This window comes from Lottia gigantea, assembly GCF_000327385.1.
Source record: "Lottia gigantea unplaced genomic scaffold LOTGIsca_2, whole genome shotgun sequence".
Taxonomy (NCBI): domain Eukaryota; kingdom Metazoa; phylum Mollusca; class Gastropoda; family Lottiidae; genus Lottia; species Lottia gigantea.
The window spans coordinates 3195142-3217731 of record NW_008708400.1 but is presented as its reverse complement, the minus strand read 5'-3'; the positions used below and the strand labels follow the sequence as shown (position 1 = coordinate 3217731).

The 22590-nt window shown below is 32.8% G+C and overlaps 1 protein-coding gene across 1 annotated transcript; it reads right to left on the bottom strand.

The window, feature by feature from the left end:
- Window positions 1-227: 227 nt before the first annotated feature.
- LOTGIDRAFT_103853 (hypothetical protein) lies at window positions 228-12196 on the bottom strand (the record flags this gene model as incomplete). Its single annotated transcript, XM_009053314.1, has 7 exons — window positions 228-339; window positions 3300-3386; window positions 3732-3886; window positions 5052-5145; window positions 6507-6595; window positions 11876-11937; window positions 12139-12196. Coding segments are annotated over 7 exons (657 nt in total), but the record flags the coding sequence as incomplete, so codon positions are not given.
- Window positions 12197-22590: the final 10394 nt, after the last annotated feature.

Genomic DNA, 22590 nt, shown 5'->3' with positions numbered 1-22590 from the left:
AGCATTTACCCTTAATTCAAAATCGTTTATGGGTGACTTATGTCAAACAAAACATTGATTCTTAACATTGGTTTAGGGAACATAACTTAATGATATACTCTGGTACATTTTGCAATGCAAATTGTTAAAACATTGCGTATACCGTAAGTAGTATATATGTAACATGAAATCATTACGATATTCAATGTGATGATAAAAGTGTGGTGGTTCAACTATTGGAAATGAATTCAAGATAACAATACCTCGGCATCTGGGTGGTCTTTTAAGGCACCAAGAACGTCTTCTCGTGACAAAACAAATAGTTCTGAATACCCCAGAGAACGAACATCAGCAGACCGCCTGAAATACAAGACAGGAATCAAATTAGCATGGCAAGATTATTGACAGAGTCTTACATTGTACAACGGGTTCCACTTCGTCATACTGCAGACCGGGGTTGGAACATGGCAAGCATGGTAGCACACTGGTCAAGGAGTTCAGTAGATCGAACTTTATTGCCTCAATAAACACCAGGCACAATTTTGGGTTTTCAACACTATATGTATATATATATAATTGAAACGATTTGTGACTTTGCAGTCCAATCATACCATAATATGACTCACAAATCCCATGCTGGGTATATATAACCTAAATGTCCTACAAAATGTAACTAAGAGTCTTCCCAAATTGTCTTGTGTGTTTTTCAAAATTCGATGAATTAAGTGTTTTTGGCTAGATTGTAACCCTCTTTCAGTCTAGAGCAGGGGTTTTCAAGGGGTAAATTACTTCCTATTCAGTCAGGTTATATTCTCTGACTGAACAAGAAAATCAAGAACTTGTAAGGATTTATAATGGGAAGGAACTATTACGATCGATCCTGAAAGGGGTAATGAAAAGAAAAAGGTTGAAAAACCCTGCTAGAGATCCTTTCGAAGAAATTAAAAGGAAAACCGTTTAGCTATTCAATCGTATAAAAGATATCTGATAGTTTCCGACTATGCTTTTTGACTAGGCATTGAGATTTTAGTAATCCATCTAACCATTAATTAGCAATAGACTCAATGGTGAAGCAATTTCTGCAATCTGATTAAAATGCTTATCTTGTTGTTTTGTTTCGTGTTTTTCCATCAGTTACTCCATCAGTAATGGAATTTCATTTATCCTACCGGAAAGAAACAAGTAGATCTGCGTTAAAAGTCAGATGGATTTTCTGTTACTTTAGATAGATATTCTAATATTCCCCATCTTAAAACTAATAAAGACCGTGTTTCAATGGTTAGAAATGGCGCACCAAGTTTTTTTATCACTGTCAAGTCAAAAGTGGATAATCGATCTTTGTCGTTTTAAAATTGTAAAAAAAAAGATGACAAATGAATCAAATATTCTGCTCTAGATATTTTACTCTCACTGAGTCATGGTCTAGGAAAACAGAAAGATGGTCAAGATACAACGAAATAACAACATTCCTCGTGTTTTCAGTGTTTTCCTTAGTCGACTGTTATTGGCATATGTCTCTATGACGTCAGACAATGTGTGTCTTGGTTTGGATCACTTCCGATAAGTGTTAGTCTTGACACAAAATAGAGCAAGAAATGGCGGTAAATTACTAAGGAAATAAGAATGCAGGCGGTGATTAATGATTTTTCTCAACATTCAATAAGCTTTTCATTAGTCAGGCGCAAAAAGTGTCAACAATCTCGGCTGTTGATATATGATATTTATACGGATGAAGAGTAATTAAGCCAGGTTGAGGGAAAAGGTTCTCTTAATTAACAGTTTGTCCGATAATTTGGATATAAATCTTAAGAAAATGGGATAATGCCAATCTGAATACTGTGTTTGACATAAATATATAGGCGTTATCGCGAACTCTTTACTGGCTTGACATCAACATCTAACATTATTGATAGGTATTGAGAGAAGTTTACAATCTGATTTCACGACTCTTCTTTTAAACAGGAGTTTGACAAATGGATATTTTGTCTCAAAAAATAGTGCCTTCCATTAGGTCGGAACAATACACTGATGACTTTCTTGGTAAACCTTATTGTCCCCGACCCTAGGTCTTCAACTATATCAGTTTTAAGCCCTTGGGTCCACAAGAAGTGAATGAAGGACCCTTCTGGACCATTTTGCTGTTGACTTCTATTCTTTTAGCATTTTGAGGTGCTCAGATTTGATATAGTGCTTTCATGAAGAAGATTGATTCTCGCCGATATCTGGACAAATATATCGGAATATATGAGTGAAAACAGTCTAATCAATGTAGTAGAGTTGGGGTGAAGGATCTACCAGCAATAGATTTCTCATAATTCATCAGTCTGAAGAAGACAACTTTGGTAAAACTTTCAGATTTCAATTTGGTATAATGAAATCTTATACATGCAATGGACCATAAAACCAAAATGATTGGTACACATAGCTTAATATATCTTATTAATCTTAGTTAATTTTAACGAACCCCCATTAACAATAGGAAACGATATTTTTAGAAATTAACTAAGCAGTATATCTTTTTGATTCTAAAGTCAAGTCACGATCTGCTAACGTTTTTTAACTCTTTCAAAATCGATCCTCTGTGACCAATGTTAATGAGGAATAGAACAAATTACGTAAAACTCCATTTCAACGATGCCATTGATGTGTCATTGTTTCATCTGTGGGTTTAAATTATAATACTAATATCAAACCTATTAACACATTATAGTCTTTTACTATACTAATTATCAAGTTTGATTGGAGACCATTTTGAATTCCCAATAGAATAACTATAACTAGTATCAACCATAAGAGGTAGAAATCACCTTTTATCATGCTACTAAATCACAGAATCGTTGTTGAGGACAGTGTTATTATAATAACAGGCAATGACAATAAGGCCATATAATTACTATAGAACATAATAAACGTTTAAAAATATCTGGTTTGAATATGGCAAATCAGCAATAACATAAAATCTCTATTATCAAACCAATGAGATGGGAAAGAAACGGTTACAAATCGACCAAGAATGAGTTATTAGACAGAAATAAAAATATTTTCTCTGTGCAATTAGCATTCCTGACAGACCTTAATCATGGGCCTACAAAACAGCCATAGCCACATTTTGGGTAAGAATTCGATATGACACAGTGTTGCAAAACACCATACAACTATCTGCTCCTAGCATTCAGCTGTGTGGCGATATCAGACCGATAAGGACATATGATTGACAGCTCTTTTTGATTATAAATACCACGTCAATGGCAGTAATAGGGCTTTAAAACATAACGGAAAACCGATCATTGCCCATAGAAAATATGGATGAAGCAACATACCTGTTGATTCCACCATCCAAATTCAAAATTCCAATCTCACCAAAGAAGTCACCTGCTCCCATTTGCTTCAATACCGTTCCAGATTCACTGAAAACGAACAAGCTATATTAAAATTCTACAAACTATCTAACTATTTGTTAAAAAGGTGCTGATACATACAGCAAAAAGCCAGTCATTTCAGAATCAGGGAAAACATTGAATCAGAGAAGAAGAAAAAAAAACTGGAATTATAGGAACCATTTGCAGATGTTGGACGAAAATAGGAATGGTGCAAACAGATTTGCCCGATACATACACATAAAGATATTTAACCGTACAAAAGAAATAATTTTTTTCTTAAAGTTAATTTTTGATAGATATTAAAAAAACGTTCTATCATAGCACAAGATGCCTCAAGGTTAAAATCCTAAATTGGTATTAAAGTTATCCTACCTTATAATTTCCACAAGTCCATCAGCCACAATAAACATTTCCCGGGCCACTTCTCCACGTCGACAAATGAGATCGCCGGGGGTAAAAATATAAGCTTTCATCTTAAGTACTAGGTCATGCAGAAATTCCGGTTGACATTCTTGGAAAATGGTAACCTAGAGGAAAATTGTCATTAAATTGTTTTAAAAAATGCCATCCATTACGAGCTTAAAAAGCAATAATGAGATCTTAATGCAGCAGAGATCTTCATGAACCTTGAACCAAAGCCCATTAGACGAATACGATTTTTTTCTGCTGTTAGTTTTAACTTTCCAGCTGTTTTAACAAACTGTTCTTTAAGAACAATAATCTAGTAATTTCAATAATACAAATTCTTCATTACAAATATCCACTGAGTAAAATCATGCATGGAATTTTATGTTATTCATCATAAGAAAACTTTTTTTCTGACCGGGGATTGAAAAAACTAACATTTTGATTGCAGTAAAAGAATATTTGTTCTGTTCAGTTTCGATACCATAGAGAGTTGGCAACGACTTAACTTATCCTTCCCAGAATAATGGTTGGTCTTTGATCTTGTAAAGAATGAATAAGTAAAAATATCAGACCAGAAAATGGTCATGCTACATCAAAAGTTATAGTCGACATAATAATTGGCTCATACACGTTCTGATATCATGTGCTGGAAAATGTGCTGAGAAATCCCATCTTCACAATGTCAAACTAATACGACCTGCCTCCAATACCCATATCATTAGGCTTGTTTCATTGAAGTATGTAAATGCAGCCATTTGCTTGAATTGTACTCTAGCGATTAGAGCCAATCAGAACCATTGACAAAAAGTATTGAACCTTTTGGCTTATTGTTAACAGACTTTAGGTCGAGGGCACATGAAAATGTCTAATGATGTCAAGGTATTAGACACAGTTCATTCACAGAACTTATTGTGAAGATTGGGAAATCCAAGACCAACTGTTGTAAGTTAGATTGAATTGTTTGTGTCTATTTTAAGACGAACCAGACAAAATAAGATGGTAATTTCACAGAGATTTAATGGTGTTTTAGGATGAGTTCGCCAGGGGTATTCATATAAAGGGTGGCATTGTAATTTTAATAATGCACCAATTTACTTATCGAGAAATACTTCAAATTACCATCAAATAGACACCTTTTACAGTGTAAGAAATTTACATGTTTGATTGACTAGAGTTTTAGATATAAAATCCTCACCAGGACAGCTAGTTTTGAATGAACTTAATATAATATAACAGGGCTACAGGTCTATTTACAAAAGTTCAAGCGAACTGTAGGGTACTCACCTTTTTAAGTGTTTCTAAGTTAACATGGATAGCTAACTCTGTTTTTAATTTATCAGGTAACAACCCAAGCGAATTAATGTCGGCACCGTTTAATCTACCCCTGAAAAATAAAATATTATACCAGTTGGTTTCCATGTTATCATAAGGATAGGCAAGTATCGTATCGTATCATATCTATCGTAACATATGGTTCTTTTCCAGCCCCTGGTGGCTATTTTGAACATTATTGCTGGTGTAGCCGATAACGGTCTAAATATCCATCAGATGTTTCGGACTATTACAATCCATATGTCAAAAGCCGACAACATAGTCTGATAGCGCTACCCTGGATTATCAAGATGGAAAGTAATAATATTTCACTTTTCTTACACTTCTCAGTAAGCATAATATTTTGGTAGTAGTTTTACTTTATTAATTGCTCATCAATTATTTTAAAGAATAAGCTTTCACACTTTCAAAATAACAAAAACGGTTCGGAAATTTTTAAAACTAAATCAGAAGACACAAATCAATTTTAACATTAACACTTCTGACATGAGTTTTATTTCAAATTTGAATAAAATCGATATGGCAACTTTCAGACAAATGTTGTTCAGTACAATTTGCAAATACTGACATATATAATAACTACGCTATGAAATCTATATTGGAATCAGTCTCACATATATAATACTATAATAAAAGTTGCCTTATTTTGAGGATCAAGACAAATCAAGTGTTTTTCTGAAGCGAAAGAAATCTAAATCGCCAGTATTTAGTCATCGTCTCTTTTATCACGGAAAAGCTTTAAATAGTTCTCAGCTAAGACAAAATAAAACTATTTATTTCTTTCTTAACTTTTGAGTGAGGCGGACTTTATTATCCATTTATTATACCTATAGGAAATAGGATTCCTTAGAAAGTCATTTGTCTTTTAAGTAGTCTGTCTGAAACGGAGATATTTGAATACCAAAACGGTACAAAGCGTCCAAAATCAATTTCGTTGGTGTTTGTTTGATTCTAAATTTTGATGAATGTGAAGTCAATCACCGTTTGACTGTCTATTGGGGTTTCGTGAGTCAGTTTTGTTTTTGTCTGAAATGTACATAGTGCTTAAATATTGGTCAAAGTTCGCAGTACTATATATTTTCTTTTACAACTTTTGTAAACTTTCTACTTTGGTCATTTGCAGAACATTAGAACTATCACCGAAATATTTGACCGACATTTATAGAGTTTCATTTCGTTTATTTGACCACATTTACCACCCTTCTGTTTCTTTGAACTACATTTTATGTACTTGTAAAATCCAAGCGATTTTTGTCAAAAACTGCAAAGCAGAAACGAAACCAAAGGCATAGATAATGAGCTTTTTAAATAAAATGTTTGCACACCCTCCCCTCCTCAAAATGATTTAGAATGGGTATATCCATACACCCTGTGCTTCCTTCAGTATAGTTAGAAAGTGTTACTAACCTCGACCAAACATAGTCATACCATCTTTGTACACGTTTTTGTAAATCATGAGGAACATTGTGTGTGGACATGTATAATTTGGCACCATCCTGTAAATGGAAATTTGATTAGAGAAAAAATGTACAAGAAAAAATGCAAAAAATAACATGATAAAGATGCCATAACTATATATTTCAATTGGTTTGTCAATCAATTTCAAAACCGGAAGCTGACACTACGCAAACTTTTATGCCAGTATTCAGACTCTTTATTTAACATGTAGGCTATGTGTTCAGTTTATCCAAAAATGTCGTTCACCATAATTCAGATGAATTTGAATGTATTTCTGAAGTTTTTATTGTTTTGATACCAAAATCAATACCAAACCAACAACCCCGTAGTCTTAAAGTCTGGCAGCACAATGTGAGACAATTCAATTCAATGGGTAATGCATTGACCATATTATATATTTCTATCTATGTTGGTTATTTTTTTAATAAAATATTACGTCTATAAAGACAATGTCATAAGGCTGGAAAGACAAATTATGATTCCCTTGTTTGTTATAACAAAAACAAATAATATTATTTTCTAAAGCTCATGAATCCATTGGGTATCATTTACATTCAAACGATCACGTATATTAGTGGAATATTGCATATTGTTGTAATCCATAATAAATGTCATGGAATTGAATGAATGGAGTATTACGCCTCAATCCGCAAAAAGGCGAGTTACAGTGTATCATGTTTAATAACCGATACAGAAAAAAAAATCTATAAAACGAGGTACGGACACGGTGCTTTTACTATTTCTTATGTATCGATAGCCCTTCGCATCGGTAACTGTAACTCTATTCCAGGCTTTTAAGTTTCATTCGCTCAAAGATGCAGTCAGTGGAATAAATTTCAAGGAGCGTGGTAGAACCAATGTCAGGGTAAAATTGTCAGGTATAACTAGTTATTTAGCAAAAAACAGTATGTGAAAGGGGTCAGTGGCTTTAACCTTACAAAACTGCCATTTCAATCTTCTAGCTAGTTGGATACAATGATTTCATTTAGGCTTTTGACTTAAGATATTAATCTTCGTTATTTTGTATAGTTGATGGATATTCATTTATAAAATTGTTCTTTGCACGATGCCGCCTTTCACATTGACGAAAACCTCCAATTTACTTTATAAACTGTAGTAGGTTAGTTGAAGGACAAAGCTGTCTTGTGTAACTGGTCAGTTGGTTTTGACAGTTCGATATTGGAAATATACTTGTTTAGGTGTCCTCACACCACAACGATTACCGATTACCAGTTGCTTATGGTTGCGAATAATGAAAGTGGTTGAGAGTACCGAATGCTACTCTTAACTCAGTTGAATGAGAGTGGCATTCGAAGCTTATGTCCGCTATTCTTATTTACAACCATACGCAATTGGTAATCGCTATGGTGTGGGCAACCATACGCAATTGGTGATCGCTATGGTGTGAGGGCTCCTTTATCTAATTACTCTATGTTCAATTTGAGTTATTGAGTTATGAAATATAGTTATATTGTCGTCAACATTACCTCGGGCATAATGAGAAAGATATTTATACTCGAACACAAATCGTAAAATTCAAAATCGTAGATAAAAAAGACAACCCTTTAGGGTGTAAGTAAGGACATACATAAATATTGAACCTTTGGAACTCCAGAGCTTCACTTTCGCCAGCCACGTAATATTATTCTGCTATATTTCTCTCCCACACAGCGCAACATATATTTCGAAGCATAAGGTCCTTAACCGTGATAAACTATACAATATTAATATTGAGTTATTAGTATCACTTTTACCTCGAGGGATGTTCTTACATGATTCAAGATATTACTTGTTAAAGTGGAATCTCTAATTCTCAGTTTTTATTCTGTACAACGTCAATATTAATATGATACAAATGTAATTCATACTCATGCCTTGTATGACACGAGATACGTTTCATTTTATATGCTTTGAATAAAAAAAAGGAAACATTTGACTAAGATAAGCAGGTATCTCAACTCGTATTTAAATAAATCTTTCCTTGGTACTGCTGAAAATATGTAGCTATTTGAGTATACAGCGAACGATATCTCTCTGTAACGATATCTAGCAAATGGGAATTCATAAGTATAGTATACAATGGAACAAATAAAATAAAACGGTATTTGACTCCCTACTTTTCTGCTCCTGATAGAGTGTGCAATGATGGAAACTTTGAGAGGTCGATTACATTAGGCGACAGGTACGCTACAATTCATTTCTGTGTTCATGGTAGCTGAAATTCTCTTCGCTGAGTAAATATCAATCACCCCAGGGTCCTGGAACTACAAGTTCTGTGTTGTAATATTAATGTCAATTAACTGGCTATAAATTAACTTTATTAAATGATTGTCTGACGATCAACTTATTAATCTAATATATTCAATAATATTCATACTGTAAGAGATTGAGTAGTGTTTAATGGTTATTGAATGAGTAGGACTGAATACTAAACTATATCAGAGTAACAGGGACAAAATGGAATAAACGATTTTATAAATAGAACAACATAGACATTTTCGTCCCAGTTATATGAAATGCTTTGATGACTTATATGCGAATGGGAAAGGGAAAGGGCTTAATTGAGAGTTAACTTTAATCAAAACTCGTCTAAAGAAACAAGGCGAAATGGAAAAACATAAATTTCCATCAAATTTACAATCTTCACGTTTCCATTGAAATTTGGAAAACCAGTATCAAAGGCTGAATGATGTTTCTCAAAAGAAAATACACGAATAAGCATGTTTATGTTCTTATCCTTTCCATCGCAATTCTGAAAACCAATACCTAAGTCATAACCCTTTACAAAATTGAAAACTAAAAGTAAATGAAAAGTGGATTTGATGAGTGTTGCTGTTGTGTGAATGGTAAAATTATAAAATCATAAATTATTGCTTTAATAAGTGAGTAAAGTGCTTACAGTCGTAACATTATGATAGAGAGTTTTAGTTTAAGCTTCGATTCGTTGAATGTAGTAAACACCAATCTAATCAACATATTATGTTCTTGCGATCGACCAATAGCCTTGACAGTTACTTGTATGAGGTCAAACCGTCGGAGCAAAGTTGTCGGCCCTTTGATCCAGACAAGAAACACTCATCAATTCTTGAAAAATCTAATTAAATCAACTTTCTTCTCTTGTCTTATTTGGCACCTGTCAATATGGCATCCATTTCTTTCAATATCAATTTAATAAACGGGTGCTGGAGTGTCTAATGGACGTCGTTGGAGACCGTTTCAAGTCATTGAAACCCATTGAAGACAATTCAATATGGCGTCTGAACATAAAAGGGAATCAATCTAACCGTGTATATTTATCCAGGTTTCTACTGAAGATTAAATCTGTAGCGTTGTCATTGTTGAAACATGTAGCTAAATTGTTTACGATGTTTATTCTAGTTTTTAAGTTTAATATTTTGTCTGATGCAATTATTGGAAAGAAGATTTTGAGGATCGACCGAGGCGTGAAGTATTGACACCTTTCTCAATAAGAACCTTACTGATAGAAAATCTGACTTACATTTTGTTTTCTAATTCAATTTAAAAGGAAATAAGATTGTAAAAGTATCGAAACTCTCAGAAGACACAGCAGACAGAGCATTGACCAAAAAATTCTCGAGTTTGTAAGACAAATCTGAAATCATACGACCAGAGTTATTTTCTAGAATCAAAGGTTGTGGTACAAAAAGGACCACTGGGGAACAGCCAGTTTTTTGCAATTTATTCTCGAAGTTTATCTATCAATATTTTTTTAGAGTTTCGTCCTTTAAAGTCATTGTTAAAGGCTTGACATTACTTCCTGTACTTGACATTGTCTGTTATCAGACCATAATTTATGTCATCATAGAAAATACCCTGTAATGATGGCCATATTTCCTGTTATTTGTCCTGGGAATCGAATATCATTTTCACTCTTAGATAAAATTTCTTGATATAAAAGCAATTCATCGGATATCTGATTATCGTTGAAACCTGATGACTGACTAACGTAGACATATATTAGCAGATTGAGAGAGACAAAGTTGATCTTAATTGCTGCCCCTTTGTGGAACCCCAATATTGCCTAATGAAAAAATGAAATGAACGTTTAATCTTATGATGTATCAGAGATGGAAAGTTGCAAATGGATGTTTTCATATCCTTGAAGATCACCACAGCACATCATACTGATAAGCGAACATAGAGCCTCTAAAGATAATATGCTTCCTTTGGAGAAAAAATGCATTATTTGCAAGAAATAAGTCAATCAAGTGTACAATCTTATCCAGATGGAGTGGATGGGACACAAAACAATGCAGGTTTAACAAAAATAGTGCATATCATAATACGTTTTGGACGCTTTGGAGGTAGAGAATACAAATAGAAGTAGTAATAAAATTACTGTTATCTTAAATAATGACGTTGGTTTTCTATCTTGAGTGAATAATTTGTATTTGAATGTACATGTTTTACTATAAAATAATATCAAATAACATTCATAGACTAGTTAGCGGACAAAAAGGTGAACGATCTCCGACCAGTTTCCATTTTGATGGAATCATAAGGCGTAATGATGTATTCCAATATACCGGAAAGGCCAGTCAAGTTATTAATAATGTCCATACATAACTGATAAGGTGATGTCTTCATCTGACACTAGCGTGAAGTTAATGTCTTTTTAGATTTTAAGACATAACCAACGCGTTCAAGAGATCAGTGGTCAATTCAAAGATGACCGACTTCTTATTCATATTTCTTTACCAGAACTATTTCGGCCGAACTCATGAAAATTTGTTTTCACCAGCAAGCCATACATTTATTGGATTTAGTTTATATAGTACAAAATCCAGATTCAATTAAGAGAATCTGTTGTGTTATTTTTAGCTTATAAATAAAGTGAGAAAACTCCAGCAAACGAACCATTATGAAGAGACCCAGCAGAACATGATGTAATCCAGTCTGTTCTTGGGTAGAACGAATATAGGTACTCATTGGATACAGATTATCTGGAAATATCATTTCCAAAATGTTTGTCAGAATACCAACAAGTAGAAAGATGTAAGAGAGTCTGAATTGTTATTCTTAGAAAAAATGGATGTTCCTTTATTTTTATTTTTACAAAGCAGTCACGTAAATGCTTATAAGAAATGTAAGTATTAAGTAAGTAAAGATGTATTTCATCTTATTTTTTCCACTTCCGTCGCTTTTATTTCAAGCTAGGGCGATACAAATTTTGGAATGTGTATAGAACGTAAAAAGAAATAATAATCAAATTTAAATGGTCTCTAGCACGGATCAAGTGATTTAGGTCACAAGATTAAATGGGATAAAAGTAAGCTGATATTGTAAATTTCACTTACCAGTAACCGTTCAAATTCTTGACGACTTGCATTTTTATTATTTATCACATTTCCAACTTGGCCTGTAAAAATCGATTAAATAGTGTTGAAATGATTTCATTTCTACTTCATCACGTAATTATATCCTTTTATACCTTGGAAGTCATTAATTTTCGAAAACCTCATTTCTAAAGGAAATGTTCTTAAAAATGTGTTATTCCAAGCATTTCCCATATTTTTAAGACGCGCGAAGCATAATGACAGAATAGTACTAATAAACTTACCCACAATTGTTGCAAATATGAAAACGCCAATTAAGTAACTCACGATAACAAATAAGTACCTAAAATAAAAAATATAACTTATCTTTACATCTCAATACATATATAATTCAGCAATAGTAGTATTTCGATATGTATAAATAAACTTATTTCATATATAAATATATTACATATATAATTAAAGTTCATGAAATATATTTCATGTATAAATATATTCCATGTATAAATATATACTATGTATAATTATGGTCCATGTAAATATATTTCAAGTAAATAAGGTTCATGTATAAATATATTTCATGTATAAATATAGTCCATATAAAATATAGTCCACGTTATAAGTATATTTCATGTATAAATATATTTCATGTATAAATATATTTCATGTATAGATAAAGTCCATATAAAATATGTCCACGTATAAATATATTTCATGTATAAATAAAGTCTATGTACAAATATATTTCATATTGATCAAAGTTTGTTTTGAAATTTCCTAAAAAATGCCTTTGTTATATCTCAATTTAAAATGTACATTATTAAAAAAAGGTTTAATCCCTATGACTATAGAAAGACATTAAATTAATTAGTACAAAAACACAAAATCTAACAAAATTGAAAAACAAAAATTACATAATAGCTAATGACAATGTTTACTATAAGAGAATAATATTATTCTGAGAAATCTTTGATGAATTTGACAATGGAATCAAAAGGTAACGATAATCATAACTACAACATTTAAACAGCAGTGAAATTTAAAATACAACATTTAATTAAGTTTGGGACAAACACACGCAGTTGTCGATAACTTCCATTTGAAATCGAAATAACAGAATTCGTGACGAAATGTGAAAGAGTTCCAGTCCAATTTTCAATGCTGAGCTGCAGATGAGCATCTTTGATAAGCATACAAAAAATAGACTAGTGCCTTCTTTACTTAGGTAGTCGCCTCAAATATTAATGCTCTTTGAATGGTTTCAAGCCAGTTGCTTAAGGAAAACTGACCCAACGATAACGGTATTTTTACTTTACTTGTCTATATATCGTGCTTGAAACTAAATACATTGACACATGTAGAAAAAAGGATTGTCTAACACAAAACTACAAAGAATCGGAAACAGTTTTTAGTCATAGAAAATTTTATATTATATGATTGAAAAATGCATTTATCATAGGAGTCCAATTAATGTGGGAGTTTGAGATGAAATTTGGAAAGGGTAAAATCTGAAATTATAGCGATTTTTCACAACTTTTAATAAGGAAACAAAATTGAGTTCTGACTTTGCCGAACCTTTGAATCTTGTGTTAGACATCCATTAACACCGAAAGTCACTTACTGCAAGTTGGACATGTTCCAGCTGTAAATACCAAAAATATTAGATTAATTTAGGGGAACTGCAGATAAATGCATATTTCTATATCATATTTCGATTTCCAAACATTACATTCACATAACGTACAACATAGATAGGCATGATAGATGGCATTAAAAGAATCGATTACGATTATGTGTTTGTATCGTGTGTTTCAAAAGGTTAACTGTCATCCTATATCTCTCTTTCCGCATTGCTCGTGAGAACTGGATCGAAATAATATTCTATTCACGTACATAATTTAAGACATTTTTTTGTAATTATATATTTAGATCATTTTTATATCGCTCTACAATTGATGTATTGAGCACTATTTTAATAGTGAAAATAGTTTATTATTGTATATTTTGCTATTTTTATATAATTATATAGCTAACATTAATTCACGTTAATTTTAGTAAATCATTCATCCTAATGGATTTCTATGTATATCTGAAAAAAAATATAGCTACTATTTGCATCATACCGATTTTTCTTCTATTTCAGAAAAAAAACGAATAAACCATGGCGACACCATAGCAAAAACATTTATCCCCAATTCAGCAATTTTTAGAAGGTATCGGGCAGAACGCATCAGGTGATGCTTTCAATACCTAGACATATAACGGCGTCTATATCGATCATATGCCATGCAATCCAGATTCCGTTGGAAAGAGTTTTCAGTTCTCACATCATGTTTCGTCTTCATGTCAAGATGTAGACAAATATATGCCTACTTACAATTATAGTGCTCTATCGCTCAAAGGTTATAGGGTGACGTGGGGGCGTTTGGGTTAGTAGGGTTATAATGGCAGAAGTGTTCATTTAATTATACACAGTTGTCAAATTGAATAAAATTGTAAAAGGATATTGGTTGTCACACTTAGGCGTGAATGGACTTTAAGATGTTCCATTAAAAAAATATAGAGAATCAGGTCTTCCAGTGCAAATAGCTCAGCCGATAATTCGATATAGTTTTATTGGTTTCCTTTTGAAATATTTGATCTAATATTCTTTGGAAAGTACATTGAGCATATTCAGGATTATATTTGACCAGAGATTATGCCTTGTTCTGGTCAGCTGGTTTAGGAAATCTGCCTTAATTTTTCTTTATCGAACTCATAGAACAGGATAATGAATACGTAGACTCGACTCATATCTAATTGAGTAGAGCTCAACAAATGTTGCCTATTCGTAGCTACTTTTGTAAAGAAAATGGGGATTATTTTTGAAAATTTTGACAAAGAGTTTACATGAGTTTGCAGTGTAGCACCTCTACACTAATAGATTAGCAGATCAAAAGTGGTCGTAGATAACATTATAAAGCAATCTATTTCCAATCATACACCAATTAAGCCCCTCTCATATACATATACCCAAACCCCTTTCTTCTAATAGTGTATAGGCTGGTAAGTAAAAAAAAAATTACATCAGCCAAAATTATTTCTTTAAAGGTTTCGAGAGCAACCGAATACACAACGTGAAAGACAGGCCATGAATAACAATAGAAATATGATTAAAAATGACAGCCTACAATCTTGGAATAATAGAAAAAGTTAATCAAACGTACATAGCACTGTCTTTTCTTTCAACGTTTTTTTCCTATATGAGATTAAAATACTGTCCAGACATATCTTATAGACAAATGATTTGAAGTGTAATTCTATGTATGTAAGGCTGTCAATATGTCTTTGGATACAAGGGAAGAAAACTTATCATTTTTTTCATAATTTAATTGGAAACAGGATTCAATGGTAAAGACGCACGGCGACACAAAACTTGTCTTCCAGATACAAACTACGTATAAGAAATCTATTAAAAATCAAAGAAATAATACATTGGCCTCTCAGGCATTCAATAATGCATTGGCTTTCAAGCTTTGAACAATACATTGTCTTTTCAGGCTTTCAAAAATACATTGTCTTCTCAGGCGTTCAATAACACATTCACTTTTTAGGCTGTCGACAATACATTGGCTTCTCATGAAGTTAAATAATACATTGGCTTTTCAGGCTTTGAACAATGCATTGGCTTATTTAGGCACAGTTCACAGTTTTATATAGTATTTGAAGAAAAGCATGTGATATTGATTGATGCAGTGTTACATAATTTGTCTACGAAACTGCTTTCGTATATATGCTTATGCTTATATGTTATGTGTCCAAGATTTGCTTCCAGCAACCAATTTCAGGCTGTTTGTAGGAATTGTTAAGGTAATTGCTCGTTATCTGTCTAAACTTATTTGAATTGCAAATGATTCCAAATTTAATCAAAAACATATTCTTTAGAACATAAAGGACTATGTTTTTAACCGAAGTGAAAGAAACAAACATTTTGTGCTTCGAACTTACAAACTACATCTAACTATAACTTTTTCTCACACATTCCTATCTCCAAAATCTTTTATTTGAACAGAGAATGTTTACAAGCCAAAATCGATGTTGGTGTACCAAGTTTAAAGACTTTCTTTTCCTCTGAAAGGAACCAAAATGAGAAAAACTGAGATGGGTAATTTGTATATTGATTGTCAACTCTCAATTGGTGTTCTTCTTCTAAAAAATCCATAAATTGAACGAAACTCCTAGATGAAAGAGCAACACCAATTCAACCCTCAATTCATAATTATTTTAAACCATTTCACCTCTATTAGGAACATGTCACGGTTTTTATTAGCTTTATTTGATACAAGTTTTCAAACTCGACATTTATCAAGAAGAGGCGGATTATGAGATAAATGTTACGATTCAAAGCAATATTTCAGAAAAAAAGAACTTCCAAATATTTTACCAAGATATAACTTTGATTCTCGAGGACCGCTTCTACCAGCTGATCCTTGAATCAATGCATGTCGAGATGGAATTTTCATTTGTGATAAAAATATAAATAAGTCTATCTAAATGATTTCCCAAAAACTATGAAAGTTGACTGACACAGGCGCGTTAAGCTCAAAACGTTTTTGACCTGGTTGACGAATGACCATCAGTAGAGTCAACAAACAATTGATGTGATATTAAAACCAGAGAAAACGATATTAGCTATGTGAACTGATATTTGATGGATTCTGACTTGTTTGTGTTCCTTGATAAAAGTAGTTTTCGTTAGATTTTCCAGCGCTTTTAATTTCCCTTTCTCTCACCAATGATAATATTGATGCTGGAATTGGCACCAAACCAATATTCCATCTATTGAACATGCGACGTAGAAGTTTTAAGAGAACAATTTGCAATGAGGAAAAGGAACAAACTATTCTCTATTCGCCATCTATCAAATTGGAATAAAGGAAACAACATGGAATCGAACAATTTGTCTTATTTATGTGTACTCTTAGTATACATATTGGTCAAATAGAGCTACCGCGGTCATGATTGGGTTCAAGTTGATTTAGATATCAGTCGATGATTGTATGTAGTATACAATTTATTTCCATCATTAAATGGAGAATATCATTTATCTTTTGGACAATAAACGTGATAAGAAAGCTGAGACTAGGATATTTGTCACCGATAATCGAATTATGGTACTTAGAGTCATCTCCTGCTACCAAAATAAGTCATCTAATGTCACATACAGCTGAAATATCTGGTTAAGTTATTCACTTCATGATTTTGGTCAACTATATTTAGAAAGCGTCGATAAACAGTTTATCGGAAAAGATTTTCTGTAGCTTTATATCGAATGGTCAGTACCAAATAAGTAATTATGTTAAAATTGTTAAGCTATATCACCGAACTACCAAGTGATATTTTGTTTTCCGAACTAGAATACGATAAAGATAAAATAACCAACGTTTCCAAGTTGATCTGCAAGCTTCGACCACTCAAGACAAAATCGGACAGACTGATGACACATTTCTCTGACTTTACGGGCAATTCGGTGACGTCATAATGTATCGAATAAGAGACTAATTGCCTTTGGGTTGAATTGAAAAGGTGCGAAAAGTATCTTTAAGTATCCTCAATATACACACACAACTTGACTGCTCTTATAAATGTCGGAATGTTAATAACTCTTGACCATTTCTATTATTAATGTACGCCCAGTTTATTAGCCGCACGAATATTAAGCTGGATGACCTAAACTTTATAATAGGACACGTCACGATGTTGGCCTTTAAATGAATTCCCTTACTTCGTTAAAAATTGATAACGTAAATGACATTAAAAGGTTTTCAGGTAGACGCTAAATTTGAGATTTGATTATGTGATTTTCGCCTATCGAGATTGATTTAAATCTGTATATGTCTGCCCAAACAATTACAATAAGTGATCAAAGGACATTATACCAAGAACAACTTATATGAACCACTAGAGAAAATCTTAAGTGCACCTATCAAATCGAATTCCATGTAAGTATGTCTAAATTCTTACAAATTCTATGAAGTTAACATTAAATTGAGTTTGCAGTACTGGCGGACGTTCAAGATGAACAAGGATAATAAAACCCGGTATTTGTGGAACCAGAAAGTGTAACAGAAACAGTTAGAGGAAAAGACTACAGCAATCTAATAACAAAATCAAGATCATTCTAGTCGCAAAAAGCTCATTCATTCTACCCAGCGCATCATCAGATAAAATAATTCTAAGATTTCCAATTTACATGCACCTTTACAAATTGAGATGTTTTTTAAGCATATCCCATAAAAACTTATTGATAATTTCTGAAGATCTATATATATATATATATATTATATATATAAACTTGAGATAAATCATAAATTATTGACAATATAAATAGCAAAATCCTGTATTCAAACTCTCGTATAGACAGACACTAATATTTACTCTTTAAATACAACCTCCAATATATCAATACCACTTATTGTACCAGGAATATCACTCCAATTCCACTACTTTTTTCCATCCTATTGCTTATCAAATTGAGTCAGGCCTCTACACTTTCTGTTTATGAACCTCCTTGGCGAATTTCAACGAATAAGCATGAAATTAGTAATTATCATGGACGTCTATGGTGTGTTCAGTTGCAAAGGGATATTACCTTCTGATTTTTCAACCCGGTTTCTCCATGTCAGATAAGCAGATCTGAGTTGCTGACATGGACTGAGCATCGTTCAAATGGGACAATAAATAGAGTCCCATTTTACTACAGGCTATGTAGATCCCTTGGGGAGTGAGCGGGGGACATGGGCGTAGCCTACAACTGAAGCGGACAATTCTTAGAAGAATAAGCACAAAATATATTTGTCGACAGCTTTTCTGAAAGCTTTCAAAAGATCAGATTAATGTCCAAAAATTTTCAATAAAAGGGGAAAACATCACCTGTAGAAAAATGAGTTATTAACACACTTTGCACACTTTAGAGTTTTGTATAATACCACAAAATCAGTAAGATATGAATGGTTGCTGACTTTCATCGAGTCAAATTCTGCTGGTTGTTGCACATGGTAATTCGTATGACTGTATGTATGTTCGGATGAATGCACATTTCGAAATATTTTCTTAACAGTATGAAATTTCACTATTGTAATTCTGAAAACGCAAATAATTTAAATAAGACAAATTTCAGCTTTAAAAGCCGAGAATTAGCTAGTTCTATCTTACATTTTCTTGATTCTGAGGAAAATGAGGTGAACATTTCAGAACTTCATAATTTTGTTTCAATAAAAGATTATCATTTGAGAGTATTCATGGGATTTGTACGATTCGATACTGATTCCCATGCAAATAACAAGTCTAGACGATCAGTGGCACTTGAAAATATAGTAAGCCAATTTTGGAGCTACATAGTTTCGATTTTAGTGATTTTAATGCCACATTGATTTATATGAATATAAATGAGGGATCACGTGACCTCCAATTGACCATCCCAGAACCAAGTTAATTCGCAATTAAAAGCTAAATTTTAAGATACACTTCTGTAATACAGTGTTTTACTTTTGTAAGATACCAGATATTATGAATTTGATTATGTATACAGGGAGCTATTCAATTATAGAATGTTTTAATTCTATCAAATTCAATTTGGTATTTTGTCAGATAGAACGAGTTACTTCTCGGCCGACGTTTTGACGGTGGATGAAGTTGGTTTCTTGAGTGGTTTGAGTAAAAATAATTTAAAGCGATCAGCTAATGGAGGAACTAACAATTTTTAGTCAATAACATTGGAGCAAATCAATGGTTTTCATTTCAAATAGCTCTAAATTTAAATGCGGAAATCAATGTGTTCGCTTTTAACAAGACCGCTATATATTCATTTCAATTTGATTAATCGCTTGATAAAAACTATTTAATTCCACCATATCAACTGATATGTCAATAATTCTTTCTAATTCTAACAGCTTTTACTGATTACCAGTAAGCTATTTCTTTCTGCTTTTGGTGATTACGAATAAGATATTCGTTTCGAATGCTCGGCAGGGAAAGTTCAGATTATTTTAAAATCCTGTAATCCGATTAAATCAGCAATGTGAATCAAATCTGATTTGCGGTAAGAAAGCGCTTTAATATTACCCATGGTACTCTGATTTGAGTGAAGGCATTATTACGACTAATACAGTTATTAAAGCGTTTCAAGAAAAACTGGTTTAAATTTCAATTCTGGTTATTTCTATAATTATATCAGTTAGTTTAAATTATTTGTCCTAAAAATCAGTTTATGCATATGGTTTACAGATACCATCTAAATGTACAAAAACCTCTTATGACTTCTAATTGGAGGTGGTCCTCGAAAAACTGATTCGATTTAAATCTTAAAGCATATCTAAACATCTTGCTTTTGATGTCGAAAATAAACATTACATCCGGTATATCGATTCACGTATTTAGTTATAGCCTTCTGGTTGAAAAACATCAATAGTGTTACTCTGTTAAGATAAGTTGTTTTTGTAATTTCAAAGTGCTAGATTCTCTCTAAATACAATCACTACTTTTCTGCTCCAGATTTTGTCTCAGTAATACAATGTGAAATGATACAAATTTTCTCAAGATAGTGGCACAGTCTGTAGCTAACAGGCCCCTTAAGTTTTTTGTATAACGAAATTACTAGACGTATTCCCATGTCAGTCATACCTACATCACCGCAATATAAACTAGGTTTGAAAAAAGAAGAAATATGAGGCAGACCTGTGCAGGGATCTAACCCAAAAATTCAAACCAGAGGGTCGGGATATATCAATCTTAGTATGTCATGTTACTGATGATAATTAGGCAGTGACAAAAATGAAAAATCTGCATCCACAAAGTCTATGGTACGCACGCACCAATCTCGTATCGAATTATTCCAAACCAACAAGGAAAGAAGTTACACGTGAATCAGAAGACAGTATAATACTCAGCTTCGTCAATTATAAGTTACAGTAATTGTTGAGGAAATCGTTATGCCTTCACAACACGTTTCCCTCAACTAATTAACTCAGACTTAATTTCTATAATATTTACTTTATTAATGATATGATCTGGAATGCCCCAAGCAATGGTTATTCCGTTTACAAATCTTACTGGATGTGAAGCCATGTTATTGTATTGACTGTACTCATCAAATCGGCATTCCTCGTTCTTACTTTTATTTGCAATGATGAAATACCCTAGTTAATGAAGTGCTAAAATAGAACACAATACATTTTTCCAATGCTGTATCCCTTACTCAATAGATTAATTATAGGATAAATGGGCAAAACATGCATTGCTCTATGAGAGTATACTGTGCTATTGTGAAGGCAGATCATCCGGAATCCCCATTATTACTCTGAGACTGGATGTGTCAATGTTGTTTCCTTTACGGAGAGTCCACTTGGCTATTTTTGTTATTGTGGTATTTTGATTAAACTGAACGTGTCAACTTGGTATCCCTTTTGGAGAGTCCATACAGCTATCATTAGGATTTTGCTGTATATTTATTTTAATAAGACTATCAATCATAGATCATAGACTGATAAATTTTAAAAGATCATAGACAAGTATACACGTTTTTGTCAAACAGTCTTAAAGCACATCATCTGTGAAATGCAAACGGTATCACTCAAAAGAAACAGACGACAGAAAAATTTTATATAATGCATTGGCAGCCAATTACAAATGTGTCATGTTTTTTTCAGCAAAATTGAAATCAGCAAATGATATTTTGAAGCTATATTCATGTCAACTCATACTGTGTCTTCATAGGGTCGGAAGCAAGAACTAGAGTCATCTCATTTCCAATATATGGCTTCGAGAATTAAAGAGTAAATTAAAACGCGTGACTAGAAGCTCTATCATAGAAAATTCTTTGTGATTATTTTTTGTTGGTTTGAAAAATAATTGAAAGAAGTCATGATGGTGCGGTACACTGAGAGCCTTCAACACGCGAGCTGAACAATTGCAATGGTTAGCATACAAGAAATCGACCAAAATCCTCCCATAACTAGCCCAAACGCTTGAGAAAAACGGTTGCACACTCGTAACGGTGTTAAGTTAACAAACTTCACCGTGAGGAACATGAAGTATTGCTCACCAGTAACATCACAAGACTATAGCACGCATACCAGTGCACATGTTTAAAGAGGGTTGGTGTTAAATGTTATTGATGCTTAACCTGAGAGGTTACACTCGCCCCACTGAAAGCTGTAAATTGCACAATTATATTTATAACAAGGAGGGAAGAGAAAAAAAGCATTTAGGTGGTAAAATTGAAAAATGCCGAGTGATAAGATTAAGAAGGATTGTTTTATTCCCGAGTGATAATCAAAATGGTTTGAATTATTCAATTTTCTTATTCAACTTCAGCTTATTGTAATACGAAGCGTTAATTTTTAATGAATGCGTGTTAGTTGATAGAAAACGACGTAATAAAACTAATTTGCATGGGTCATACGCAAGCTACAGGTTTGATTGCAGGTACTAAAATCCCAAAATAAAAATAGAAGTTTTCTGTCCGAACACAATGTTTACAGAAGAGTGTTTTGCCAATTATATTTATTAAGATTTGGAATATCAACTTCAAAATGAACTTTCTTGGAGGGAAGTATGATAATTTCAAATTTATTATCACCAAACCTTCCATTCATATCGAACTGAAGATATTTTAAGACATAGGAGGTGCTCTTGAAAATCTGGTTTTGAATGTTTGTGAGAGCTTATTGTGGCCGGAGAGTAAAATAGACATACTA